General features: G+C 41.0%; 1 protein-coding gene across 1 annotated transcript in view; it reads right to left on the bottom strand.

Moving 5' to 3' along the window:
• LOC145505031 (cytochrome P450 2J2-like) overlaps window positions 1–14,393 on the bottom strand; it is a 39,746-nt gene extending 25,353 nt beyond the window's left edge. Inside the window, exons 1-2 of the mRNA XM_081486708.1 lie at window positions 14,151–14,393; window positions 360–522 (exon numbers count right to left, since the gene is read on the bottom strand). Coding sequence (XP_081342834.1) covers window positions 360–522; window positions 14,151–14,360 — 373 coding nt within the window. The 5' untranslated portion in view covers window positions 14,361–14,393. The remainder of the gene's footprint in view (window positions 1–359; window positions 523–14,150) is intronic.
• Window positions 14,394–16,498: the final 2,105 nt, after the last annotated feature.

Raw genomic sequence — 16,498 nt, 5'->3', positions numbered from 1 at the left:
TTTTCCTAGGGGAAGAGGTCTGAGTGGAGAAAGAGAGCCTGAGAATTCATTGCCTTTTTTCTGCTTAAAAAACACATCACATCACTGAGTGAATGGGGATACTTATCTATCAAAGCATCCAGAGTGAGTTCATGCAGGTGATGTCGCTTTTCCCAAATCCCTGACAGTAGGGTGGACCTGCCAGGTGCCTTGAGGAGGTACCTTCAACAGGGAAATGCGGGCACTCAGCTTCCTTGAGGGGCAGGAACTTATGAGGGGCCTAGTCCCTGGGAGTATTGGAGAATTACAGAAACAAAAGTACCTTTCACAGACTATAAGAATATCAAATGTACACATCTTATATTAGTCAAGAAACTTACCATTTTTCTTAGAAACACGTTCTCGAATAGGGGTTATGGGGCGGTTCACAAAGTTTTGGTCCTGGTGGACAAGGACTTCTTTGATTAAGGGCAATCCAGTTATAACAACTGAAGGCAAGTCACCGAGTTCCAGGCTAAAAAGGTTCCCGTATTTCTTCACAAACTAAAAAATATAGTAAAAACAGTCATAGAATATGCGCATGTCTGTGTGTCGTGGAATGTAGAGTATGTGTGGCTGTGGGAGCTTGGATGGGGACAGGGAGTGTGTGTGTGTGTTTGCGCGCGCGTGTGTGTGTGTGAATCCATGTTATGCACCCAGGTGTGATGGGGATGTCTCTACCTGTTTCCAATTTTCCTCTTCTCCACTAACCTCAGGTTGAATCTACTATAGGACGTGGACATTCCTTATAAACATTCATTCATGTGTTCGACTTCCTTGAATTGAGTATCCACCATTTGTCCTGAGAACAAGGCATAAAGATTTAACAAGATAAACAAGGTATCTAACCTCAGGTATCTTCGTGCTTAGTAAAGGGCAGAATTCAGCCCATGTGCCTTACCAGAGAAGGAAGAGATGTGGCTAGTGAACATGAACTTCTTAGTAAATCACATCTGCTTAACCAGGAGAGAATGTCCTTTTCCTCAACATGTTCTAGGTGACAGAAAATTCATCATAAGGCTGGAGAAGAGCACAGTGATTCTGGAGCCGAGTGTAAGTCTTAACTCTGTGGCTGACTAGCTGTGAGCTCCAGGGAAAACTGCTTTGTTGTTTTTTTTTTTTTGAGTCTCAGTTCCCCAGTTGTTAAGTGAGAAAATAATTCTTTCCCTCAAAGGATTCTATGGAGAAAAATGAGAACAGAAATGTGAAAGGCACTTTGTTCCCTGGTCCCTGGCAGATGGCCACTCGGGTCTGGGGAATGAATGGGCTCTGTGTGCAAAGGGAGGTGGGTGTGCTTGTTGATGGTGAAAGATAGGACAAGAGCACAGGGATGATGTGGGGAGAAAGCCCTGGTGGTCACAGACAACCACATCTGCTGGGTGCCATGACAACTACTTTTCATGTTTTATCTCATTTAACCTACATCTGCCCTGTGGCAGTAATGATTTTCCTTGTCTTTCAGCAAGAAGTAACTTAGCCAAGGTTGCAAAGCTATTGCATGTTGGTGAAATTTTCCAGGCATCATGTACTATTTAAGGACAAAGCCATGGACCTGAGATGGTGATAGGGACTTAGAGTTTAGTGGATGTGAGAGAATGAATGTGAGACTGAGGGTGAGGGATCTGGGGGGAGGGGGGAGAGAGAGAATGGAAGAGTGGGTGGGTGTGTCAGGAGTGTACACAAATGTGCAGGTATGTGCCAATATGATTTGGACTACAGTCAACAGTCATTAATCAATGTCTTCCCTGACATGGTTACTCAAGCCAGCAGTCTAGATGGGCCCTGCCCCTGCCCCCAGCCCGCAGGGCTGTGTCCTGCTGCAGGCTGTGTCCTGCTGCAGGCTGTGGTATTCAACAGAAGCACGCGTTTCCTCCAGGTGTCTATGGCCCCATCTCCCCAACTGCCATGACTGATGCTCCCCCACGTCACTCCAAATGCCCTGGACCCCATTGCCCCATCAAAGCAAATACCATGGATTTAGTCTCATTCCACCACCCTGCTCCCATGTTAAAGGCCAAGCCTGAACTCAATCCTTCCATCGTTCTTTTGGTCCAGAGTCTTCCATCCATGTTTGCTCATCACTAGCACAGTAAGTCTGTCTTGTTATAAAAAGAAGAGCCAGGATTCCATCTCAGTCTGGTCTCCCTTTAAAGTACTGTCCTTTTTCTAAGAAATGGCAGGAATGGGTCTCTTAAATCAAGACATTTTATTTCATTGTGCTGAATGCCTGGATGAACTTCTTAGGTTTTACTTTAGAAAGGATTCCTTGACTATTTTGGAATATACAGTAAAAATATTTTTGGAATGGCTGAAAATCTCAGTTTAAACTAAAGAACTCCTCACTGACAATGGATACAATCTGGAACCTCAGCTTGTTCTTGGAAGGGACTAGACATTCCATTAGTGTTTACTGAAATGAACTTCTTCAGAGTTCTATCACTTAGAACTTTCTGCCCACGTATATTTCTAGTCCAACAGTACTAGATCAAACATTTTTATGGTGTGATCAACAGTGTAAACGTGGATACATAAAATGACCTCCTGCAGCCCTGGTACCAATGATGGTGATGTCTACCAACTGTTAAGTAACCATGCCAGTCACTGTGCCAATGGCTTTACTTGGAGGTAAATGTAAGTCCCAGTGTCATCTGAGATTTTGTAAGATAGAGAATACACTTCAATGTACAACAATAAACAAGTTGTTAAGAAAGAGACAGTATAAGGGAAAAAAGAGGTTAAAAATAAGGTTGTTGGTCTCCTATACTGTTGGTGGGGATGTAAGAAGGTCCAGTCATTATGGAAAACAGTACAGAGTTTCCTTAAAAAACTAAAAATAGTGTTGCCATATGACCCAGCAATCCTACTCCTGCCATAAGTTTGGACAAAGCTATAATTCAAAACGATACACACACCTGTATGTTCATGGCAGTTCTATTCACAATTGCTGAGACATGAAAATAATCTAGATGTCCATCGGCAGATGAATGGCTAAAGAAAAGGTGGTACATATATACAAGGAAATACTACTCAGTCATAAAAGGAACGAAATAATGCCATTTGTGGCAACATGGATAGACCCAGAGAATATCATACTAAGTGAAGTAAGTTAGAAAAAAGACAAATACCATATGGTATCACTTATATGGCACTTCCCTGGTGGCTCAGAGGGTAAAGTGTCTGCCTGCAATGCGGCAGATCCACGTTTGATCCCTGGGTCGGGAAGATCCCCTGGAGAAGGAAATGGCAACCCACTCCAGTATTCTTGCCTGGAGAATCCCATGGACAGAGGAGCCTGGTAGGCTACAGTTCACGGGGTCGCAAAGAGTAGGACACGACTGAGTGACTTCACTTATCACTTATATGTGGAATCTAAAACATAACACAAATGAAGCTATTTACAAAACAGAAACAGACGGGGACATAGAGAACAGATGTGTGGTTGCCGAGGTGGGGCACGGGAGACGGATGGAGTGGGAATTTAGGATTAGCAGATGCAAACTATTATATATAGGATGGAAAAACAACAAGGTCCTGCAGTATAACACAGGGAACTATATTCAATATCCTGTGATAAACCATAGTGAAAAAGAATATAAAAAAGAATATATATATATATATATATATAAAACTGAATCACTGTGCTGTACAGTAGAAACTAACACAGAAGTGTAAATCAACTATATTTCAATTTAAAAAAGGTGGCTCAGGAGGCTAAAACAGGCTCAAGAAATGAAAACAGAAAAATAAACAGAAAAGGAACAGCATAGTAGCTATAAGAGGCAAATAAAAGTAATAAGTTACAGGAAATTTCATATGAAGGATAAAATTCCCACATGTAAGATTTAAGCACTTAAATAATAAAATAGAGCAAAATAAATGTTTAGGGCAAAAAAATTAGAAGTGTTGAGTTAGTGAGACAAGAGACTGAACCATGAAATATAAAGTTGAGGAAGATACTGCTTTATCTAAGTTCTTAAACCCAAAAACCAACAGACAAAGACACAACAAGAGAAAAGGAGAAAAAGGAAGAGTGAGCCAATTCTTACTCCCACTAGCAGTGAGAGGGTCTGTTGCTCTAACACTCACCAGCAAGTGTGGGTATGGGTGGGTGGGTGGGTGCATGTGTGTTTGGTGGGGGGCTGGACACAAGGAGGACTAAGATTCTCTCTTACTTACTAAATTATATTTTAAAATGTGTAACTCAATGTATTTGTATTGCTTTAATAATTAAAAAGTGCTTCTATCCAATAAAGCACAAAAGAGAAACCTAAGGACATACGAAATAAAGCTTCATGGCATTTTATACAATTTATTATATAAATAGAAATGTATTTACATTTTATACATTTTATTTTTTTAAGCAATAAAATCATTTGAAAATAGAGTATGTCATGGATCTGGTAAAGGAAAATCCTGTACACGTGAATACATTTATGCATAAATGCAGTTGACCAGTCCCCTGGGGTCCACAAACTCCTGCTAAGAATACTGGTCTAACTGGTAGTTCTTGGGGTTATATTAGGTTTCTGAGAACAGCCTGTGGAAATCAAATTCAAGTTCAATCCAACAGGTTTTTATGAAATGGTTTGGAGTTGTCAGGCACCTTCTGACATTGCTATGTTACATGTGGGGGCAATACACAGATCACTATGCTATGGTGTTTTCCTGATGTGTCAAAGCCTCCTGGGGAAGGCTGACTGCAGAGAAAAACTAATGCATAGCAGAAGATGATATATGTTACCATTCTGGGGCAAGGGGCATGAAGCTATTGAAAGAGGAGGACAATTTTCACTCAAGATGCGGGAGAAAGTATCCAAGAGGACATGCTATCTGGGCCAGACTATAAATGAAGGTCAGGGTACCAGCAAAAGGACATGTATTGTGAAGGCAAAGATTTTAGGCTGTGGGAACAGCATATACAAATGCAAAGACAGGGAAACGTGGGCTTTCAGGAACAAGTCAGCTCTCTTTTCTGACTACAGTATAGGTTCATTAAAGACCACTAACCCTATGGTAGGTCAAGGCCCATTGCTCGGGGTATAGGCCCTGAAGTTTAAGATGCTCCCAATCTAATGGAGCAGACAGATAAGTAAACAGTTCTTATTAGTATTACCATTCTATACAATAAATTATCAAATGGGGGAAAGTAGGGAACACATAAGGGGACTGAAGACTAGCATACGTTCCTGGAAACAAACAAACCAACACCTTTTTGTTTATGTAGGAAGAGGGGAAACAAGCCTGACAAGGTACTGTGAACTAGACCAAGGATATCTTAATGTCAAGTGAAATAATTTGGATCTTGTTTTGTTTCTAGCTAGAAAACTAAATAAGAGGTAAGGGCAGTGAATGCTTAAGAACCTGTATTTTGAAGTTATACAAATCTGTATCCAGCTTCTGCTTGTTACTTTCTATGTGATTTTCGCTTCAGTTATTTACCTTCTCTCTGTGCCAGTTTTCAAATCTATAAAATGGGGGCTATTACTAGTTTCCATCTTTGGGATGGTGGTGATAAGTAACCACAATACTAAAATAAACAATAAAATTATTTATTGTTATTGATATATTTCAGAGTGTATTTTGGCAAAATGACTCTGGTTAGATCTGGACAAAGGAATGGAGGGAAAGTGGCCAGAGAGTAGATTGATGGAGCCCATACAGCAATCAGGCCAGACAAGAGATGCCTGGTATGCAACCAATGACTGGTTTTTCCTTGAGTTTTTTACTATAAGTTTTTGAAGAAGGTGGGGGTGGGTGGTAGATATAGCAAGAAGCATCAACTATGCATGAAGCACCTTTGCAATAAACTGATATTCATGAACTTATTAGGTCCTTATAACAATCCTATAATGCATTCTTTGTTTTCAGAAAAAGAGGCAAATATATAGAGAGCACAGCTGATGGGTATAAAATTGGGCTCTTTATAACTCACTCTGTATGTCTCATCTGTAAATGAAAGCATGAAGATATTATCTCTCTTCTTCTGAGTGACAGACTCCCTAAAGATTAGTTGGCCACATGACATCCTAATTAAAACCCACATTTCCCAGCTTCTCCAGGTGTGGCCAGTGAGACACCTGACAATGGGAGTAGTGGTGATACGTGCATCTTCTGGGTCATGTTCTTAAAGGAAAGTTGCTTCTCACCACCTCCCTCTTCCCCTTTCCATGGACTGGACCTTATGCATGATGATGTTGTAGGATGAGAGCAATAAGACAGAAGGAACTGTGGTTTCTAGATGACCTTGTGGTACAAAGCAGTCTTCCAATCCTGGTCTTCTGGCCTATATCTGAACTTACTTGTGAGAGAGAGATAAATTTCAATCTTTTTTTTTTTTATACACGACTGTATTTTGGGGCCTCTTTATTATAAGCAGCTCCATGTATATCCTCACTAATACATTTATTCACCTTATCTACGGTTCTCACATTTCAATCCAATAAGATTGTCTCTTATTTAAAAATGCTGCTGCTAAGTCACTTCAGTCGTGTCCGACTCTGTGCGACCCCATAGATGGCAGCCCACCAGGCTCCCCCATCCCTGGGATTCTCCAGGCAAGAACACTGGAGTGGGTTGCCATTTCCTTCTCCAATGCATGAAAGTGAAAAGTGAAAGTGAAGTTGCTCAGTCGTGTCCAACCCTTAGCAACCCCATGGACTACAGCCTACCAGGCTCCTCCGTCCATGGGATTTTCCAGGCAAGAGTACTGGAGTGGGGTGCCATTTCCTTCTCCATATTTAAAAACATGCTCCTACAATAAGCCATGTAGCTGTGGTACAGAAAGTTTAGAAAAAGAAGAAAAAACAAGAGTGGTTCATGGTTCCCATCATGCCATATAAATCGGCCAGTTTCTTTACTTCCCTCTCACTTTGTTTTAGCTGATGTCACTTCCCCCATTTAAAAATCTCCTGTCAACTTTACTCCACATAACCTCTTGCCTAACATTTCTTTCCAGTTCAGCCAAATTTAACGTTCTATAGGAGCTATCCCCATGGCTTCCCATTCATAGTGATCCCACATAATGACATTTCACTTGGTTTACCACAAAGTTTATACCATACATTTCATCATACACTGTCTTGTACTGTGTCTGTCATATGATAAGCACTCTATAAATGTCTGTTGCATAAATGAACCCATGAATAAGTCAATTATCCTCTAACTATAGCATGAAAAGTCAGATAGCATCAGTAGAGAATAAGTATATGAGTCAAATAATCTTGTGTCTAAGGCCTTGTTTGGCAATTACCTATGCTGAATAACTTAGGCTAATTGCCTTACTATTTTCAGCCTGCTTGCTCAGTGGTAAAGTGGAAACATCAAAAGATTCCCAACTTGTGTGTCTTTTGTGAAGATTAAATGAAAATGAATCCACATGCAAGACCTAGCAGCTAGTTAATGTTCAGTGCCTGCTAAGTTACTCAGTCATGTCCAACTCTTTGCAACCCCTGGACTACAGCCCACCAGGCTCTTCTGTCCATGAGATTTTCCAGGCAAGAATACTGGAGTGGGTTGCCATTTCCTCCTCCAGGGGATCTTCCCAACCCAGGGATCAAACCCACATCTTCTGTGGCTCCTGCATTGGCAGGCAGAGTCTTTACCACTGTGCCATCTGTGAAATCCTGTTAATATCACAGCAGATAGTTAATGATAGGTACTGGTAGATAGGTAAGTAAGGATATATAGGTAATGATAGATGCTTAATGTTTCCAAATTGCTTGAATGCAAGTTTAATTATAGCCAAATCACATCATTTAAACTCTATTTTTTACAACCATAAATATTTAATTGCAAACTTATATAAAATAAAACAACACTTCTGATGAAAAATCTTTGGCCAGAGATAAGACCGCCTCAGTATCATCCTTGGCCAGTTTTATGACATGAGGCAAATCATTTAACCTCTCCAGTCATATCTACCTTGATAGTAACACAAGGGCACAGATCAAGTTTCTGACTTTAGACAAGAGTGAGTAAAAGCATCCCATTTTACTCCTCCAAAGCATCATGATACTAACTGGCACATATAAAATTAACACCAATAAAGCCCTGTTCTTTGTGGCTAAAGGACCAGATAAAGAGTGGTCCACCAGGACAGAACATTCAACCTTTCTACCTTCCTGTTCCAGAGACAAATACCATAAGAGATGTGATCCTCCCCCATCCTAATGGAGGCTACAGCACTAAAGATGCATGAAAACTTGCCTTCATCTTGTCTCTGCATCCTATCTTCATCCTGTCTCTACAGCAAGGCGGCACTTCTCCCCTACTGAGTTTGTAAGCTGAACTGTAACTATCTCACCTCTGAACTGCAGAAAAGAGACTCCTTGAAGGAGTCAGTGGGCAAAATCCTGATTTCTACAACTCTACAAAAATAAGGAGGTAGCCATATTCCATGGAGATGATATGGTTAGATTACTGACTTCTCCCCACCCCCTGCAGTAAGGAAGAGGCTACCCTGCTCAGAGGGGCCCCAGTCTTTTGTCCCCATCCTCATTCTCTCCAGCCTGCACTGATGACAGTGTGGATTGGAGTCCTATTGAGGTGAACAATACATAAGTGGGGTAGATCAGTGTAGCACTGCAAAGGCTTTATAACCTAAATTGACATTGGAACCACAATTCACAAAAGTGAACATTCTAAACACAAGCAGGTTGACTATCTGCAAAAATAAAAGACTTACATAGAGTCCAGAGTCATGTAGCAAAATACACAAAATGTCCAGAGTATAGTCCAAAATTACTCATGATATCAAAACCCATGGAAATCTCAAATTGAATGAGTTGAAACCAATACTGAGATGATAAAGATGCTGTAATTACAGGTTAAAGATTTTAAACCAGCTATTGAAAATATGTTTCAATAAACAATTACATTCTTGAAAAAATTTTAAATAGAAAAATCTTAACCAAGAACCAGAAAATATACATATGAACAAAAAAGAAATTTTAGAATTGGAAAACAATAACTAAACAAAAACTCATTAGAGCAATTCAATGGCAGGGTGGTAATGACAGGATAATCAGTGAAACTGAAGACATCAACAGAAAGTGTCCAATCTGAACAATACAGAGAAAATAGATTGAGAAGAGATAAAAAACTGAGTTTCAGGGACTGATATTAGAATAAGAGAAGATCTATCACTTGTGTCATCAGTGCCAAAGAGTACCAGAAGGAAAAAAAACATGGACTTGAAAAAATATTTGAAGAAATAAAGGCTGAAAAAATTCTCAAATTTGGTACTAGTAAAACCTACTGAAGCAAGAAGTTGTGAGTGAACCCAATAAATCCAAAGAATTCAACACTAAGGCATATATCAAATTTCTGAAATCTAAAAACTAGGAAAACCTAGCTTTCAAAGCATGTAGAGGAAAACAATTCATTACTTATGGGGAACAATAGTTCAAATTACAGCAGATTGCTCATGAGGAACCCGAGTTCCTAGGCCAGAAAGAAGTAGCACTACATTTTCAGGGGTTTAATAAAAGAAACCGTTAACCTAGAATTCTATATCCAGTGATAATATACTTCAGAAATGACGGTGAAATAAAAAAATTCTTAGATGAAGGAAAGCTAATTTTTTTTTCAGCAGACAAGTTCTAAAAGAATGGCTAAAGAAAGTTCTTCAGTTAGGAAAGAGCAACAGAAAGGGTAAAGAAATAAGTAAATACAGTAGACTAATTTTCTTGAATTTAACATGTTGTGTTTGACAGTTAAAAGAAAAATTATAATACTGTCTGAAGCGGTTCTCAGTGTATATAGAGATAATATTTAAGAAAATTTATATATTATAAAGTGGAGGAAGGTAAAGGGACCTAAAGAGTTTTAAGGTGTGTGTATTCCACCTGAAGTGGTAAACCATTGATACTTACTGCGATAAGTTACATATACATAGCACGTAATCTTTATAGCAAGCACTTAAAAAACAATACAAAGAAACATACTCAAAAGCACAAATGAAAATGGAGTTCTGTAATTACAGGTTAAAGATTTTAAACCAGCTGTTGAAAATATGTTTCAATAAACAATTACATTCTTGAAAAAATTTTAAATAGAAAATCTTAACCAAGAACCAGAAAATATACATATGAACAAAAAAGAAATTTTAGAATTGAAAAACAATAACTAAACAAAAACTCATTAGAGCAATTCAAGTGACCTATAAAGAGAGGAAAGGAGAAAGAACGAAGAGTAAAAAACAAGATGACTAAAAAAACAAAGTGAAAAATAGGAAACAAATAATAAATTGGCAGACTTAAGTTTTAACAAATCAATAATTACATTAAATATAAATGATCTAAACTCACCAGTTAAATGTTTGATATTAGAAGAATGAACAAAAATTTACCCACCTATATGTTATCAACAAGAAACTCATTTCAAATATAATGATATAAGTAGGTTAAAAGTAAATAAATGGAGAAGCATAGACTATGTAAATACTAATCAAAAGAGAGCTGAGAGCTAGTGTGGCTATAGTATATCAGATAAAGTAAAATTCAGGCAAAGAAAATTACCAGAGAAAAAGAGGGACATTACCTAATATAGAGCAAATTCACAAAGATGACATAACAATTTTAGTGCATATGTGCTGCCGGGAGCCAGCCCACGAGATCCCATCCATGACAGAGTCGTGGGAAAGAGGAATGATTGAGCAGGGCTTCTCAGGCCTCAGGGATTCTCGGAAGGCTGCCTCAGCGCTCACCTTGAAGATATCTGTCTTTCTGATGTTTACTATAAAAAACCTCTTCTTATTTTCTATGACTTAAGCAAAAGGCCTTTCCCGATTTCCTTCTAAAATAGATCATTCTGAAACGTCAAATCAACAAGGCCCCTGAATGGTAGCACCCTAAATAAAATTATCTGGGATATAGAATATGCTGATCTAAATTCCTTTTGCTAACATATTGGTTTGTTTAATAAGTGTACCTGTGCCTTTGGAGCCAATGTGCATAACTGTTCCTTAATAATAAAATAACATTGAGAGCCTCCACACAGAAAGCCCTTATGGGCACAAAACCCTTCACAGGAAAAAAGGCTTGTTAGGAAATATAAGAAATATTGCTTTATGAAACTGTTACTTAGTCTATATTCACTCACTATGTTTTTACTCTTAACATATTTAGCCTATATAATGAAAGCATAACAGTTAAAAATTTATATAAATAAAAGTTTAGCTTTAATACAAATAATAAGACAATTGTAGATTTAACTGATGATTCTTACTTAGAGCTGACCTTCAGCTTGCTGTTCTATGACTTTATGGGACCACATTCTTTTCTGTTAAGCTCAAGGGTAGAGTAAATTACCGAAAACAGGTTTTACCTTGAAACTTTCTATTGACGAATTCTTTCCTGCTGTGCCTGATACAAAAGTGTTCTGACTGATCAACCCTTATCAACAGGAGAGTCACAAGATGTTAGCAGGCCCCCAGGCCAGAAGATGATGTAAACAAAATGAACTAAGATATGCAAACGATGTCGGTAAAGGTCATCACTGTTGACCCTTTAAGCTGATTTGATATGACTCTATACATTTGTTTCTATGTACCACTAAAAATATAAAAGCTGTCTTAAAAAACGATAAAGGCAGGAGACACTTGGAAACACCGAGACTCGTTGTGTCTTCTCATTCACATCGCCGATGCCGTCCATCCTGAGGGAACCCCTGGACCAGCTGGAGCAGGACTCCGGCAATGTGCCAAATAAAAGAGCTGTGAAACACATACATGAAAACTACCAGGACTAAATAGATACACAGAGAAACCTGTAATTATAAGCTGCAGACTTCAACAAGCCTCTCCCAGTAATTAATAGAATTAGTAGGTAAGAAGTCAACAAGTGTTCAGGAGCACTAAACAACTGATTCATCTAATAAGGTCTAACTTTATTTTTTGGGGGCTCCAAAATCACTGCTGATGGTGATTGCAGCCATGAAATTAAAAGACGCTTACTCTGTGGAAGGAAGGTTATGACCAACCTAGATAGCATATTTAAAAGCAGAGACATTACTTTGCCAACAAAGGTCCGTCTAGTCAAGGCTATGGTTTTTCCAATGGTCATGTATGGATGTGAGAGTTGGACGGTGAAGAAAGCTGAGCACCGAAGAATTGATGCTTTTGAACTGTGGTGTTGGAGAAGACTTGAGAGTCCCTTGGACTGCAAGAAGATCCAACCCGTCCATCCTAAAGGAGATCAGTCCTGGGTGTTCATTGGAAGGACTGATGTTGAAGCTGAAACTTCAATACTTTGGCCACCTCATGCGAAGAGTTGACTCATTGGAAAAGACCCTAATGCTGGGAAGGATTGGGGGCAGGAGGAGAAGGGGACGATAGAGGATGAGATGGTTGGATGGCATCACTGACTCCATGGACATGGGTTTGGGTAGACTCCGGGAGCTGGTGATGGACAGGGAGGCCTGGCATGCTGCAATTCATGGTGTCGCAAAGAGTCGGACACGACTGAGCGACTGAACTGAACTGACATATAGTACAGAACATTCAACTCAACAAGAGCAGAATACATTTTTTTTCAAGTATGTATGGACTGTATCTTGGGTCAACTTTAACATAGTCTTTTCAAAGTTCAAATCATGTATGTTCTCTGACCATAATGGACTCCAACTGGAAATCATTAACAGAAAGAAAACAGGAAAATCTTCCAATACCTGAAAGCTAAACAACATATTTATTAAACAAAGGTATAGGCTTAGACTCCTTAGAAAAGACCCTGATGCTGGGAAAGATTGAAGGCAGGAGGAGAGGGGGTGACAGAGGATGAGATGGGTGATGACATCACCCACTCGATGGACATGAGTTTGAGCAAGCTCCGGGAGTTTGGTGATGGACAGGGAAGCCTGGCATGTTGCAGTCCATGGGGTTGCAAAGAGTCGGTCGTGACTGAGCCACTGAACTGAACTGACAGGTTTAGGAGACTAGCTTTAAAATTCTGGAGGCGAATCCAGTCACTTAAATGGTACCAATTGTGTGTTTCTCCCAGAAAGTTGATAAAAACCTTCTCCATCTTAACTTGAGTTTATATTACAGACTTGTGTTTAAAGTGCTCCAGGCATTCAAGGGGAACTGTTATTTGTTGGGAACCTACAATAAGCTGTGGTAGTATTGACCATTCACTGTTTCATTTAATGTTCACAACCATCTATCACAGTGCTGTCAGCAAGATACCCATGATGAGAGTCAGGGAAGCAGCTGAAGGTGCTTGAGAAAGTGCTGGATGTTGGAGGGAATATTAAGGAATTCAGAATGGCCACAATTAGAGAGCCCTGATGGGAGATGACTATAAAGAAATGGAAAGAGGCTACAAGAAGAGTTCCAAGTAGCTCTTGGCATCCTGTATGCCGAGTCGCTTAAGTCCTGTCCGACTCTATGCAACCCCATGGACTGTAGCCTCCCAGGCTCCTCTGTCCATAGGATTCTCCAGGCACGAGTACTAGAGTGGTTTGCCATGCTCTACTCAAGTAGCTCCCTAAGGAACAAGAACTCTGGGAAGCAGCAGGGATCACTAACAAAATCTAAGCAAAGGAGTGTCATTTTAAAATGATTAGTGAATGTGGACTGCTGGGTGAGGAGGCTAAACGTGAGGGGCTCAGTCCCTGTGGAGTTAGGAGCAATTCAGTCGAAAAACGGTGAGGATTTAGATAGTATTTATCACCATTTTACCGAGTGGCAAAATACTGGATTTTTTTCCCCAAGGATAACGATATTAAAAAGATAAACTGATCATATTATAAATAGAACGCCCCAATAGTATGTAACAAGGCCCTCAATTAAATGACCTAGAGAACGTATCCTGTCTAACACACTCCAGTGTTCTTGCCTGGAGAATCCCAGGGACAGAGGAGCCTGGTGGGCTGCCGTCTATGGAGTCGCACAGAGTAGGACACGACTGAAGCGACTTAGCAGCAGCAGCAGCAGCAACAATATTTCATCCCTAGAAACCACGGGTGGTGTAATCATGCCAGTCACTGAGGAAAAGAGAGAGGTTCAAAGTAGGGCGTAGTCGGGTGCCCGCTTCAGCCTCACAACTCCCATCCTCCCGCCCTCGGTACCCGGAATGGCCCCTGTCCTGCAGGTCAGGGTCAGGACGCGCCCGGGCACCTTCGCCCGCTCCTACCCGCTGAAGCGACAGGTGCCCCTTCTTAAAGTCCACATGGAAGAAGTTGCCTACGAAAGGCAGGCGCGGGGGCCCCGGCGGGTAGTTCTTTGGACGCCTCCTTTTGAGGAGATCAGCCAAGAGGAGAAAGACGACGGCTCCCAGCAGGACAGTGCCAGGACGGAACGCGGTCCAGAGGGCAGCCGCCAGGGAGCCCAACGCCTCCAACATGGCTGCGCTGGTCCCCCTTCCGCGGTCCGAGTCGGCCGAGGTCCTCGCGGTACTCTGTCCCCAAGCTGCCAGCACCGCCCTCTTTCCCCGTCTGCTCCGCCCCGCCCCGCCCCGGCGGGTCTGTCTGCAGCCCCGCTCCGCCTCGCCGCCCCTCTTCCCCTCCAGGTTGCGGCAGAGCTGGATCTGCTTGAGGCTCCCGGCTCCTCCTCAGGCTCCGCCTTCGGCCTGCCCCTCAGCTCGCCCCACCGGGGCCCCTACTCCCCGGTGTGTCCACCTAGCCCTCCCACCGCCCACCAGGTGCCTCTGGCCAGGTTCCTAGGAGAACCGCGAAGGTGTTGGAAAAGGCCCGGCTAGAAGCGTTTGTATTTCTATTTAGAGAGCCCGTCTCTGTGAGAGCGTCAGGACTCTTGGGTTTATGTTTTCAATGTCTCTCAGAGAGCGCCGCGGACTTTCGAGCTCTGTTTTTCAGTCTCCGTCTCACCAAAGCATTGGAACCGCGCCTGATAATCAGGAAAACAACAGCACGTGATATTTCTTGGGCTCATGCTGCATGCCAGGTATTGCGTCCCCTTCTGTAGATGAACAGCTTAATTCTGGCAAATTTATGCAGATACCTTCGTTCCATCTTGTAGTTGCTAACAGAGGTTGAATTATAAATTATGTGATGAATAAGTGAATCCAAACACTGAGGCTAGTCCTTAATAGGTGTCTAATGAACATTGGAGGGAGGTGTCTTAGTCCTTGTCTTTTTTGGTTTGCTTAGTGAGATTCCTCCTCTGAAGCCTGAAGATGGTGTAGAAACTGAGATTCCAAACTCCCATGCTATCCTGTGTCTTACCGTTTGTGCGATACACAAAATATGAATCACAGTTCCAGAGTTGTATAGCACACACTCATATTTTCGACATACGCTTAAAATATTTCTCTAAAAAGAAAAGAGCATTCAAGTCACTTTTCCATCTTCCAAAGTCTATGCTGCTGCTGCTGCTGCTAAGTCGCTTCAGTCGTGTCCAACTCTGTGTGACCCCATAGACGGCAGCCCACCAGGCTCCCCCATGCCTGGGATTCTCCAGGCAAGAACACTGGGGTGGGTTGTGGGAGATATTAATCACAACCTAGTTTTTATCCTTCCGGTCCATAGCTTCTTGTTTCACTATAGTTGTTATGCATCCATGCATTGTTTCTTTAAAATTTTTTTTTTTTTTTTAGTTGTGCTATGTCTTTGTTGCCTGGCACAGGCTACTTCCTTGCAGCACAGGGGCTTTCTCTAGTTGCAGTGCACAGCCTTAGTTGTCCCATGGCATCTGGGATCTTAGTTCCCTGAGCATTCCTTGCATTGGAAGGCAGATTCTTAACCACTGGGACCACCAGGGAAGTCCCATGCAATGCTTCTAATATTTACATAAGTGCTGTTTTTATTTTTATTTTTAAATTTTTTCCCCTTTATCACTTTTCAAAGTAAGCAGCAGATTTCCACAGTATCACTAAGAGTAACCAAAAAGTATTTCTTTGTTGTTCACTCTCTCAGTCAAGTCCAACTCTTTGCAACCCCATGTATGGCAGCAGGCCAGGCTTCCTTGTCCTTCACTGTTCCCTGGAGTTTGCTCAAACTTAAGTCTATTGAGTCAGTGATGCCACCCAACCATTTCATCCTCTGTCATCTGTTTTTAAAATAATTCTTCTACAATCAATATTTTTCTCAGTATTTTGTGTTTGAGATCTATCTGGGTTGATATATGTGGCTTTAGTTTATTCACTCTAATAGTTCTATTACTGGCGTGCTGCAGTCCACGGGGTCATGAAGAGTCAGACATGACCTGGCCACTGAACAACAACAAAAGTTCTGTCACTCCCCCACAATTTTTATAGGGGTATAGTGGACATATAACACTACAAATGATAAGATTTCCTTAAAGATATATAGATATGTATTAAAAATTCATTAATCCATTGATGGGTGTTAGATTGTTTCCATATTTTGGCTGTTATAAATAACGCTGCAAACAATATGGGAGCACCATCCTCTTTTGTATTTTCATTTCATTCAGATAAATACCCAAAAGTGGAACTGCTGGATCATGTGCTAGTTCTGTTTTTACACCACAGTTTATTCACCCATTTCCATATCAGTGGACATT

The sequence above is a fragment of the Giraffa tippelskirchi genome, chromosome 5, assembly GCF_054371585.1.
Source record: "Giraffa tippelskirchi isolate mGirTip1 chromosome 5, T2T-mGirTip1v1.2.pri, whole genome shotgun sequence".
In the NCBI taxonomy this organism is placed as follows: Eukaryota; Metazoa; Chordata; class Mammalia; order Artiodactyla; family Giraffidae; genus Giraffa; species Giraffa tippelskirchi.
The sequence above is the reverse complement of the archived record's forward strand: the minus strand, read 5'-3'. Positions and strand labels throughout refer to the sequence as shown.